This window comes from Squalius cephalus, assembly GCF_949319135.1.
Source record: "Squalius cephalus genome assembly, chromosome: 21".
NCBI lineage: Eukaryota > Metazoa > Chordata > Actinopteri > Cypriniformes > Leuciscidae > Squalius > Squalius cephalus.
Genome location: NC_137142.1, coordinates 23714226 through 23726490, shown reverse-complemented (window position 1 = coordinate 23726490; position 12265 = coordinate 23714226). Strand labels below are relative to the sequence as shown.

Here is a 12265-nt window from a genome sequence, read left to right as displayed (position 1 = left end):
GCAAAAGCAGATCTAACCAAAACGTCATCAGACATAGAAATAGAGTTGATCAGGGAACATACCTCGTTATTCAGGGTATTGTATCCACACATCGTATTAACAACTTCAGAAGGCTGTAAAACACAAGCAAATGCAGTCTTACAATTTTCATAGTAGTAGTAAAACATGTCCTGCATCTCTCTTAAAAACTAAGATTGCAAACAAATCTGGCAAACAGCAAAACCTATGGGGGAAAATGCTAAGAATACTAAGTTTTATAAATGAAGCTGAAATCATTCTGTGAGTAACTGTACACATTCTGATTACATTTAAATGGATGGTTCACCCAAGATTGAATATTCGGTCATTAATTATTCACCCTAATGTCATGCTAAATCTGTAAGACTTTGGTTCATCTTTGAAACATCAATGCAGTTATTTTTAATGTAATCTGAGAGATTTTAGTTCCTCCATAACTTTCAACCCATGTTCATCATATAAAGCGATCGAGTCTCTTCAGAAGATGTGGATTAAACCACTTGATTAATATCGGTTTCTTTTACAAACTCCTTATGAACTTTGTAAAGAGTCAAAGTTTTGGCTGCATAGACTTTCAGTGGAGGGACATAAATATCTCAGATTTCATTTAAACATCTTCATTTGTGTTTTGAAGATAAACAAAAGTCTTATGGGTTTGGAAAGACATGAGGGTGAGTAAATGATGACAGAATTTTCATTTTTGGGTGAACTATCCATTTAAATCAGCTCTTTAAATCAGTGCAACATGACCTCATTAAAATGGAAAAGGTTCCTTTATATAGATTTTTCAGACTGCATCAATGTAGCCTGTTTGCCTGATAACAACACAGAATAAGCTGATGACAGGACAAACTTACATTTAAAACGACAAGAACATCTGGTGACAACCCAAAAAGATAAACTGATAAGTGGATTGAATTTGATAATTTAATGCATCATTGGAGCAACAAATTCAAGGGAATGTAAAAAGCAGGGATATAGGGTTAAATTAAGCTAAACATTCCTTTAAACAATATATGGAGTTTTATTAATATGAGGTTCACAAACAAAAAGGCAGATACGTTTTCAATATCTTGTTTCATTTTGAAACAAAAGTGTATTTAAGATAAGCACACAATTGCAACTAAGACATCTTGAAGAAATTCAGCCGGAAGGGCCTGATGTGATAAAGATGTCATAGGAACCATGCCTCAAGATAATAAACTTAAATCACTTAGCAAAAATATAGCAAATTAAATATTATTATAACAAATGTTGTTATTCTCTGATATCATTATTCATACAAAAAAAAAAAAAAAAACCTGCATTGTTTGTTCAGTATATATTTGTATTTGCACTGGGATTTTTGTATTTGGAAAATACATCAGCCATATTGGTCCTACTATTTTTTGAGCTGGTTAAGTTGTATAAGCTATTCTTATATTGGAATAATACGGTTAGAAGCAAAGAACAAACAGATCTCCATCAGTCTTAATAAAGTGGGATTAAAGATCACTTAACTGGTATTAAAGTCAATATTCACCAGATTAGATTCTGATATTCAATTTCAGACAAAACCTTCTGATGTAATCTTCACATATTGAAAGCATTTTAGTGTACTACTATGTCTTAGACCGAGGTAATGATGAGGTAATGCTTGTCCATAGGTAATCTTCACACAGCTGGATGTTGGCAAACAAACTCTGTGCTTGTTCCAAAACTAATGAAAAATGAATGTCCTTTTGACTGCAAGACCTGTTTTAGTGTTGCAACTCAAAGGACCTATTTTTCAACTGTCCTATGCAACTTCAAAAAATTTGATCTTTTAATATTCAGGTGAATCTAATATCAAACTGCATTGACATGTTACTAACATTCTGTCTTATGTTTGACAGGTGACAGTGTTTGACAAGATTATAAATGTGCAAGATACAAACTAACAAACATAGCTGCCATCTTTATCGTAACATGGCGTAACAATATCTTCCTGACTAAAAATCTTGCAGATACGTCATTCCTGCTATGCAGTACATTTTCATGTCCCCATCATAAATCACATAATGCACTTTATAAGAAATATTCTACAAAGAAAATGAAAAATTCTTGAAAAATGCCTATTTTTTCCAATAGAATGAAAGTGAATGGAATCTAATGGTGTTTGGAAACCACAAATCATCAAATGATCTTCTTTTATGTTTCACAGAAGAAAGAAAGTCATACAGGTTTGGAACAACACGAGGGTGTGTAAATTATGACAGAATTATCAACATTATTTTGTGAATTATCACTTTCACAACTATCACAGGCCCCTTCCATCAGGAAATGACATCATTTTTGGCACAACAGCAGCAGCACAAACATTCCACCCTAAATTGACACTCGTGTAAGCGGACTCTCAATCCCTCATTGAACTATGGTTAACTCTAGCTCTTTATTTCCATCCTGTTAGACAGTTTGTACATGTTATTGCCATTGTGTAAATAATCAAGCTTTCAATCAGAGCTTCATCAGAGCATATTTTCGAAGGTCTGGGACCCTTTTATAGAAATACTTCTTAAATTACAAAACAAGAAAATTCACTTTTAGCAGTTACAGATTTCAAAAGGTACACAAAACAGGAATGACCCAGATAACACAGGATCATTATGAGCTCAACGTTTCCATAAATGAACAAATGTAAAGCAAAGCAACTGGCTGTTATGGAAACTGGAAACCCTGAGCAGAAAACACATCATATTCTACATTTCAAAAATATGACATGGACAAAGTTCCTGATGTAGTGGCATTATTTTTGAACCTGTAAAATTTGAGCAGAGCTCAAATAGGACAGAACAAAACTAGCTGAGGAATGCTAAAGCACATAAAGTGACAATTTTTTCTTTTGTGTGTTTCATCTTCGCCTTTTATGTCTCCTTTCAGGTAAGCAAACAGTATAAGACTTGCTTTCAAAAAATAATTGCTTTTGGTTTGAACCAGGGCTGGTCTAAATTAAAAAATGGAATTCAATTTAGGAGTTCACATAAAATACCACATAATATACTGTAGGATTTTGTTTACCCCAGGATTATATATAAAAAGCTGACATTACTCTAGTCTTCAGTGTCACATGATCCTTCAGAAATCATTCTAATATGCTGATTTGGTGCTTAAGAAAAATGTCTTATTAAAGGGATAGTTCACTTTGAAATTAAATTTTGGTATGTTTTAGCTTACCTCAAGGGCATCCAAGATGTAGGTGTCTTTGTTTCCGCAGTAGTTTCAATTTTGATATTTTTAGGTCAAACCGTTCTTGTCTGTCAGTCGTATAATCCAGGTCTATGGTCACTGTCTCAAAGAGCATGCACAGAGTCCAAATTAAAACAATTCCCCATCGTCCACATTAAACAATTCCCCATCGTAAGTACACATTGATGGCCTAAGACACCAAACGAGCAGTTTGTGTGAGAAAACGAACAGTATTTATATAGTTTTTTAACTCTTGTACACAGCCACGTCCAAGTGATCTGAGAGCGCTCGCGCATCCTAGTGTGTGACGTGTACGCAGACTGGTGCATAGAATAGATGCCGCCTTGCCTACGGCATTCGTTCCAATGAACTGCCGTAGCCAAGGCGACATCTAGTGTATATATATCTATACACCAGTCTGCGCACACGTCACACTCAGATCACTTGGACGTGGCTGTGTACAAGAGTTAAAAAACTATATAAATACTGTTCGTTTTCTCACACAAACCGCTCGTTTGGTGTCTTAGGCCATCAATGTGTACTTACGATGGGGAATTGTTTAATTTGGACGATGTGGAATTGTTTTAATTTGGACTCTGTGCATGCTCTTTGAGACAGTGACCATAGACCTGCATTATACGACTGACAGACAAGAACGGTTTGACCTAAAAATATCAAAATTGAAACTACTGCGGAAAAAAAGACACCTACATCTTGGATGCCCTTGAGGTAAGCTAAAACATACCAAAATTTAATTTCAAAGTGAACTATCCCTTTAATATCAATGTTTAAAACAATTACGTATACAATATTTTTGTGAAAACCATGATAATTGTTTTTTTCCAGAATCCTTTGATGAATAGAAAGCTCAAAAGAACAGTTTTTATTTGAAATTGAAATCTTTTGTAACAATTTAAAATGACAAACTTTTGAACTTTTGAAGTGGAAACTGCTTTATGACAAACTGGACTTGATCTGTGTATAGGTTCACACTGCAAGAGGAATGAAAAGATATTCGTAGACAAACCTTGTTAATACAGCAGGTGTATGGCACTCCACACGCTAGCGGACCAGGAGCAGAGCAATTATGATACATGTTCACCTTCCAGTCCATGTACTCCTTTCCCCCACAACATTTGAACTGGAAAAAACAAGAGTCAAAGCAGTAAAACCACTTACCAATGGAAATATCAGCATAGCTTCAAAGGAAGTCTATTATTTTTGGTAAAGCTGGTTGTTTTCTCATCTAACACTGCTGAAGATCTGTTGAGGCTATGCTATGGTAGAACACAGTGGTTCAACAGTCATATACAAGCCTACCGGAAGAATATTTGTACATTGCATTTTTAAAAAACAACATTTGTGCAAATGATTGAATTTGCAAGCATGTCATCTGCTAAATTGCACCTAGGTTGACAGGGCATGAAACAAGAGAGGTGAATGAATAATCTGAGCTGCTTTGTATTAATTGATTGAGCCTAAAGCTTTCAGAGGACAAGCATGAATAAATATTAGGCTCCCGTCTTCCCTCACTGAATAGCACAATTCATATTCTAGCACATTAGCTCATTTAAAAGGCAGTGAATAACATTTGAGGAAATTACTAAAGAAATTGGTGGATTCCCTCAAAAGAAACGCATATTCACTGATGTACAAGAATATGACAATCAGCAAAGAGCATAATTGTGTGATGATATCCAATTGCAGAAGGCAAACAGAAATTAATGCAGCGTAGGATGTCAGTAATAAAAACAAATAAATGAGGAATGACCAGGACCCCTCAGGGAATGAAGCCTCTCTCCACATCAGCCTGACAGAAAACACTGACTGTCTTCCGATACACAGGCTCCTGTGCAGTGTGTACTGCTCCTTACAATAATGATAATGGGACAACTACAATAATGATCAACTTCACTTGACAAAACCCGCTCATTTGGAACGCACTCCAATGTAACACTTAAGCCGCACAGATTAGCATTTGTTGTTACCTCATTTATGGTCAGATGTTTTGGCAGTTTGCTGGTCTGGAGCATTCAGGTGTGTGTTAACACAATGCCAAGGAGGAAAGACATCAGCAATGATCTTAAAGGAGCAATTGTTTCTACCCATCTATCTAGGAAGGGTTATACGCCCATTATATGGCCAAGAATTTGAAGTCCATCATTCTACAGAATGTGTACAGAAGTGGAAAACATTCAGAGAGTTGTCAATCTTCCCAGGAGTGAACATCCCAGCAAATTCACCCCAATGTCAGACCGTGCACTGCTCAGAGAAATCGCAAAACACCCAAGACTCACCTCAGACTCTACAGGCCTCAGTTGACATGTTAAATGTTAAAGTTCATGGCAGTTAAATTAGAAAAATACAGGACAATTATGGCATGTTTGGAAGGGTTGCCAGGAGAAAGCTTCTCTCTAAAAAGAACAAGACAGCACGGCTTAGGTTTGCAAAGTTGCAACTGAACAAACCTCAAGACTTCTGGAACAATGTCCTTTGGACCGATGAGACCAAAGTGGAGATGTCTTGCCATAATGCACAGTGCCATGTTTGGCGAACACCAAACACAGCATATTAGCACAAACACCTCATACCAACTGTCAAGAACAGTGGTGAAGAGGTGATGATTTGGGCTTGTTTTGCAGCCACAGGACCTTGGCAACAAAATTCCTCCAGAATGATGTGAGAGACTGATAAAGTCATATAGAAAAGGATTACTTCAAGTTATTTATGCTAAAGGTGGTTCTATATATAGATAGATAGATAGATAGATATAGATATAGATATCTATCTATCTATCTATATATATATATATATATATATATATATATATATATAGTATATATAAGTATATATATAAGTTTAATAAGAGATATTATTCAACTAAGCTGCCTTTAATTGATCAAAAATATACAAAATACAGCCATGTGAATTTATATAAAATATCTATTATTTTAATTCACTGTTCTTGTATTTTATATTACTGTTGTGGTGAAAATATGATTTGGTGAATTTATTGAAGGTTTCTTACATCATTTTTTATGTGACCTTATTAAATGTTACAGTAATAGCTTTTTTTGTGCAGTTTATAACTTGTGAAGAAACTACCACAGAGACAACTTAAGCTCAAGAAATAACAAAAATGACTTTTCACAGCTTATTTTAGCCAAAGATTGTGAAGTACTGAGGGGTTGCAAAATGACTGGTTTCTTTCTCTCTCTAATCTAGAGAATTGATATTTCGATGTAGACTTGCTCCCTGTGCTGTTTTTACTGCCTATCAGACTAAACACATTTTCCCTCTATGATTTGGAATCTCACTCACTTAAGATAAATATTCTGTGAAGTCAAGATCAATACCTGCTGTGTCATGTTGATTTTGGCTACTGAATGAATACTGTTTGACAGCAGCCTTTGCACACAAAAAAAAACCTAACAAAATCAAATTAAAATAATATAAAAATGAAGGATGAAAAACAAAAATCATGCAAACCACATTTGTGAAAAGGACTGAAGGTGGTTTAAACAGAAAATAATCCCTTTATCTTTACAATATACCAAACTAGAGCTAAACCTTTTCCCTTCGACCATCACACTGAGTGGAATGATTACCTGGAATTGACTAATTTTAGAGCTGCAGCTTTAGTTTATTTATTCCTATCCTAATCAAGTCAAAATATCTAGTAAAATGAAATTGCTGTAATATATTTGTACATAATTGAGCACTGCTAAAACAGCTCTCAGTAATTACTCATATTAAACAGTTTCATGCAGATGCTCAGTGTGAGATTGTGTATTTGAAGGACTAGAAGATATCCTCAAGCACTTGAATGCATGGGCTTTGACTGTGTTGCCATAAAATGCCTATGCATTGAATGTTTTGTAGATGTACTTGCAAATTACAATTAGAGCTCTTTGAATGGCCTCCTCCTACAAAGTCTAAATTCCCACTTGGTGGGATTTATTTACTGTAAGTCTTTATATCATTTCTCACACATAAAAGTAAATACAAAGGAATTTCAAAAGCAAATGGTTGATCTCAATCTCTTACCTGTGCACTAGAGTTGTTGTATCTAATTTATGGTCATTAAAACCCACTCCTTATAGTCACTGCTCTTTATTGATTTAACTACTGTATAAAAGGGACATCTGAATTGTCACCATCTGACATCTGAGTTGGATTATAGGGCCCTATCATTTCCACGATGCAGAAAACACGGATGAAATTGCGGAATCCAGACATTAAAACAAGATATACTGTATAAAGCTGAATATCATGGAATTTGGACATTTTTGGATTAATAAGTCAAAAGTAGTACTGTACACTTAATCAAATTCACTATCAACCTCCAAATTTTTCTGCAAAGGTATTCACTACAAACCATCAAAATAAATGTTCCATTTAACTTTAGGAATTTATGACAGAATTTATTACTAACAAACAATTACAAAGAAAAAAAACTGTTGTGCAGCCTATTTTGGACAAAAAAGGATTATTTACATTTTTAAAAGATTGATTAAATTGTTAGGTTTTATGATAAATTTGAATTAAATCAAAAAACATAAAATCCAGAAAAATGTTAACAGAATTTAGGACAAAAATACAATGGAATTCGGTCAAAACAACAACACAGATTTCATATGGCCCTATTATTGTTACAATTTGAATAATTATTAAATTCAATTGATTAGCTATTACTTATGATAAATCATATTTTATTAAAAATTATTTAATTCATTAATTAGAAATATTTAGTAAAACCATTAAAATGGAATCCAGAAAAACAAAAACAAAAAAATGCAAAATAAATAAATAAATAAAATGGATTTCATAGGACCCTAGGTTTCTTTTTTTGCAACAAATGAGTATCAGGAGTATAAGCAGAGAGGTCTGGACTGACATTGTTTCATATAGGATGAACTATGTCGACAGACCGAATTCAAAGATCTTCAAAAGTCAGCATACCAAATATAAATCTCTTACCTTATTCTGAACAAAGTCCATGATGTTTTTGAAATCAAGGTCATCATAGTAATTCACTATGCCTTTACGAATGTTTTTGTTGAGAAGGTCCACTGTCTATTGGACAAAGAAAGGCCAGTGTTATAACAGGAAGATGTTGTTTTTGCAAAAACATTTCACAATATTTCATATGTACGATGTCAAGCCCTTGTTGTTTTCAAAAAAGAAATAGTGCGCACATCCCAAAAACTTATGGCAGGTGCTTGGTGTTGACAAAAAACTTTTTTTTATGTATAGAAATTACTATTTTTTACAGATTAATGGAACCGCTATGGGAAGTACAATGGCCCCTAATTATGCAAATTTATATGTTGGTCATTTTGAACATGAATGTGTATTGAACCCTGGGGCTAATCCTTTTTTACCTAATATACATATATGGCGTTGGTACATCGATGATATTTTCCTTATATGGTGTGGCTCGGAAAGTGAATTACGTGAGTTTCAACAATTTCTTAATCGTAGTAGCGAACATCTTAAATTCACCATTGATTATGATGAGTGTCAAGTCAGTTTTCTTGATCTACTCATCATTAAAGATAATGATAATTAGTGACAGATTTATATAGAAAGCCCACTGAGAAATACTGGAAGACAGTATTGAATACAGAAGACAGTATATAAGAATACTGGAAGAAATACATGGTCAGAGTTTTCATACTACTCGTTTAAAGAAAAGTGTTCCAATTAGTCAGTTTAAAAGAATTCGTAGGATTTGCACATCTAATGAAATGTATGAAACACAAAGTAAAGATTTATGCCAAAGGTTTCATGAGACCCCCTCTCATGAAACCTTTGGCATAAATCTTTACTTTGTGTTTATGCAGATTATTGGATTGGAGAGGCTGCAGCGCATTTTGAAAATATTGATCAGCAAGAATGCCTTGCTAAAACCTGCTCTAAGTCTACTGATAATAGGTTATCTTGCATTATTCAATATTCTGCGTTGAGTAAGGAGTTTGCACATATAATGTGTAAACACTGGCATATTTTAAGTTCAGATCCCACAATTAGTAATTTTTGTAAAGATCCTCCACAATTTGTACATAAACGAGCTCCTATACGGCATATGGTGGTGAGAGCCGACCAAGGGTGTGATCGTCCAAGCAATCCCTTTTCAGTCTCTGATGGTAATTATAGGTGTGGACAATGTGCACAATGTAATTTCACCAAAAAATGTCACACTTTTAGCCATCCTCATTCTGGGAAACAGTTAAAAATGAAGGGAATAATTTCGTGTAACACCAAAAACGTCATTTATATGATCAAATGCCCATGTGGTTTAGCATACATAGGTAAAACGCAGCGTTATTTGAAAACGCGCATTGCAGAACATAGAAGTAATATGTTTGAATGACCAATAGAACCCCATTGCTGTTCATTTCAATGTTTTTAGACACAATTTGTCGACTCTTCGCTACTTTGGTATAGAACTAGTAAGAGTATCCAGAAGGGGTGGTGACATTAATAAGATCTTACTACAGAGTACAGAAGGAAGCCTTTTATATACATACACTTAATACTCTTTCTCCAAAAGGTTTGAATGTGGATGTTGGTTATTTTTCGGGGTTTTTTTCTCTCTTTTTTTTCAATATCATGTTGGTTATTTTTCTGTATAATTTTTTTTTTTAGTGGTTATATTTGTGTTTGATTAGGTCGTTACTGCATTGGATGATTGGGTAATTAGTTCACTAATGAGGTCACCTGTGATGGTTCACACTGATATAAATTGTACCTTTCTATGATTGTTGCTTTCCTGACGAAGACCCTTTGGTTCTTTTTAATAAATTCTTGGGAGCGGCAGTGGCAGTGTGCCGATTCTTGTTTATTTTAAGCCCTTGTTGTTTCTGATCTATTTTTGAAGCACTTAGAAACAATCTCGATAAAATAGTAGATATCAGGGACTGGTACAATTAGGTTATTAATGAATATGACTGAAATGAAGTTCACAATGATGTTAATTATGCTCTAGCATTAATGATTGCTGAAGTGTCAAGAAGCCAAACAAATTTTCACTTCCAGCTGACAATGAAATCGCACAATCTGTTACTTGGAAATGACAAAGAAGAAACACGTACTTTGAAAAACAAGGCAGGAATTTTACACATTTGTCAAGAACATAATACAACAAACAAATAAGAAAAAAAAATCTGTGATAAAAAGGTTTGTACCTGGGTCCTAAAGATCAGAGCAACAATCCCACCGACGAGCTCCAAAATGAGACAGAAAGCCAGCATGTAAAGAAACTGCAAGGCAAGAGTAAAAAGTGAAACAGAAACGGCACATTACTCGGAATCAAATGAAACAACAGTCGAACATCTCAATTTCTGCCCTACTTGGGAAGTGAGTCCATCCATGCATGTACAGCACATTTTCAGAAGGCAAAAGGACCAGTGAATACAAATAGCTCAAAACATGATTCAATTCCCATAAGTTTGTTTCCTTGCTATTGTGTGCCCCTTTACAACCTTTCTTTCTTCTGTGGAATGCAAAAGATATTTTGAAAAATGTTTTTGTCCATCCATCCATAAATGACAACACTGGATATTGACTTTCACTGTACAGACAAAAACAAAACATGTTCTTTTGTGTCATAAAGATTTGGAATGTCATGAGGGTGAGTAAATAATGACTGGATTTTCCTTTTTGGGTAAACTATCCCATTTAAGCTTATAATATTATGTTTTTTCAGTTTTCTGCTTCAGTTCAAAAAGCATTATTATAAAGTAGTATATGAAGTGTTTTGTTCAGAAAATCAATATGGTTAACAGAAGCGATATGCTGAAGTACAGCGATTGTGATGTAGGACACTACTATATGCAAGTGTCTGATGGAAAAATTAAAACTTACCACTTTGAGAAGACTCAAGTTGTCTCTGAGAGACGCCAGAACCCCGATGAAGGAAACGATGAACATGACCACACCGAGCACAATGAGGATAATGGCGGGAGCCAGGAACACTCCTTCCAGTGTTTTGTACCGTTGCCTCTCCACCTCCGCATAGATGCCGATGGCCAAAATAAAGCCCCCTATCAACTGAAACAAATCACACAAATCAGATCAGACCATTTGGATTTAAAGCAAAGATTACAGGTGGGATAATCAACACTATTTTAGTTATGTTACTACCTTTAAAAGGGAGATGGGTCAAAAGCAACACAAAAGAGTTCATGAAATATTTTAGTCAGGGCCTCAAAAAATCTAACAAGGATGGTCATTATTGAACCTAGGAGTATTTTAGTTTTCATATTTAAATGTATTACGGTTAAAAAAAAGAGCAAAGTAGAGCTATTTGAAATTGCGAGCTCCTGAGTTAATGTATTCTGACCTTGAATCTTAATGGCTCCCCTGATGCGCAGAGTGTGATTTCCATTTGGAAATATTCTAAATGATTATCATACTCTACTGATCTGAGCCGTAGTTGACTTATTAAAGCATGTGGTGTTAACCCCAAACTGCATTTCTGTGTCAGACTAAAGAGAAGTAGAAAGTAGATGTAGGAGAAGCAGATGATAGTTGAAGCTGTACAAAAGTGACATAGAACAGCAAATGCACTTCTGTAACCCAGGGAAAAAACTATGGAAGCATATGTGTAGCAATATTCAATTTGAAATGTATATGCAAAATGACAATACAATATGTAAAATGGCAATGCATTTCTGTATTTAAATTGACATTTTCCATTACATTTCAGCAACGTTTGGTGCAAAATGAAAATTCAATTATATAATTTACATTTGCCATTTCATACACTAGTTTTAATATGTAAATTGAATACATATTTTAACGCTTTATAAGTTGCAAAACTTGCCGGTTAAAGGTTTGTTTGTGCTGCTTCAATTTTTTAAATATTAAACATTTAATTACAGGTGATGGCGTCACCAGCCCCCGACCTGCTCCACATGCAATGGGCCATCTTCTAACCATATACATACTGGGAACTATATTCTCAGAAGGCGAAGCACTGCTACTTGGGCGGAGTGATTTGCTCGCAGCGCCTGAGAAGCCCCGTGGTGAGGAGCAG

The 12265-nt window shown here is 34.7% G+C and overlaps 1 protein-coding gene across 2 annotated transcripts in view; it reads right to left on the bottom strand.

The window, feature by feature from the left end:
- Positions 1–12265, bottom strand: part of tspan15 (tetraspanin 15) — a 28037-nt gene that overhangs the window by 9507 nt on the left and 6265 nt on the right. For both annotated transcript variants that reach the window (XR_013819492.1, XM_079854762.1), the window contains exons 2-6: positions 11092–11277; positions 10413–10487; positions 8203–8298; positions 4250–4363; positions 63–113 (exon numbers count right to left, since the gene is read on the bottom strand). Coding sequence is in view for 1 of the 2 variants with exons in the window: in XM_079854762.1 (XP_079710888.1) it covers positions 63–113; positions 4250–4363; positions 8203–8298; positions 10413–10487; positions 11092–11277 (522 nt within the window). In the remaining variant the exon portion in view is untranslated. The remainder of the gene's footprint in view (positions 1–62; positions 114–4249; positions 4364–8202; positions 8299–10412; positions 10488–11091; positions 11278–12265) is intronic.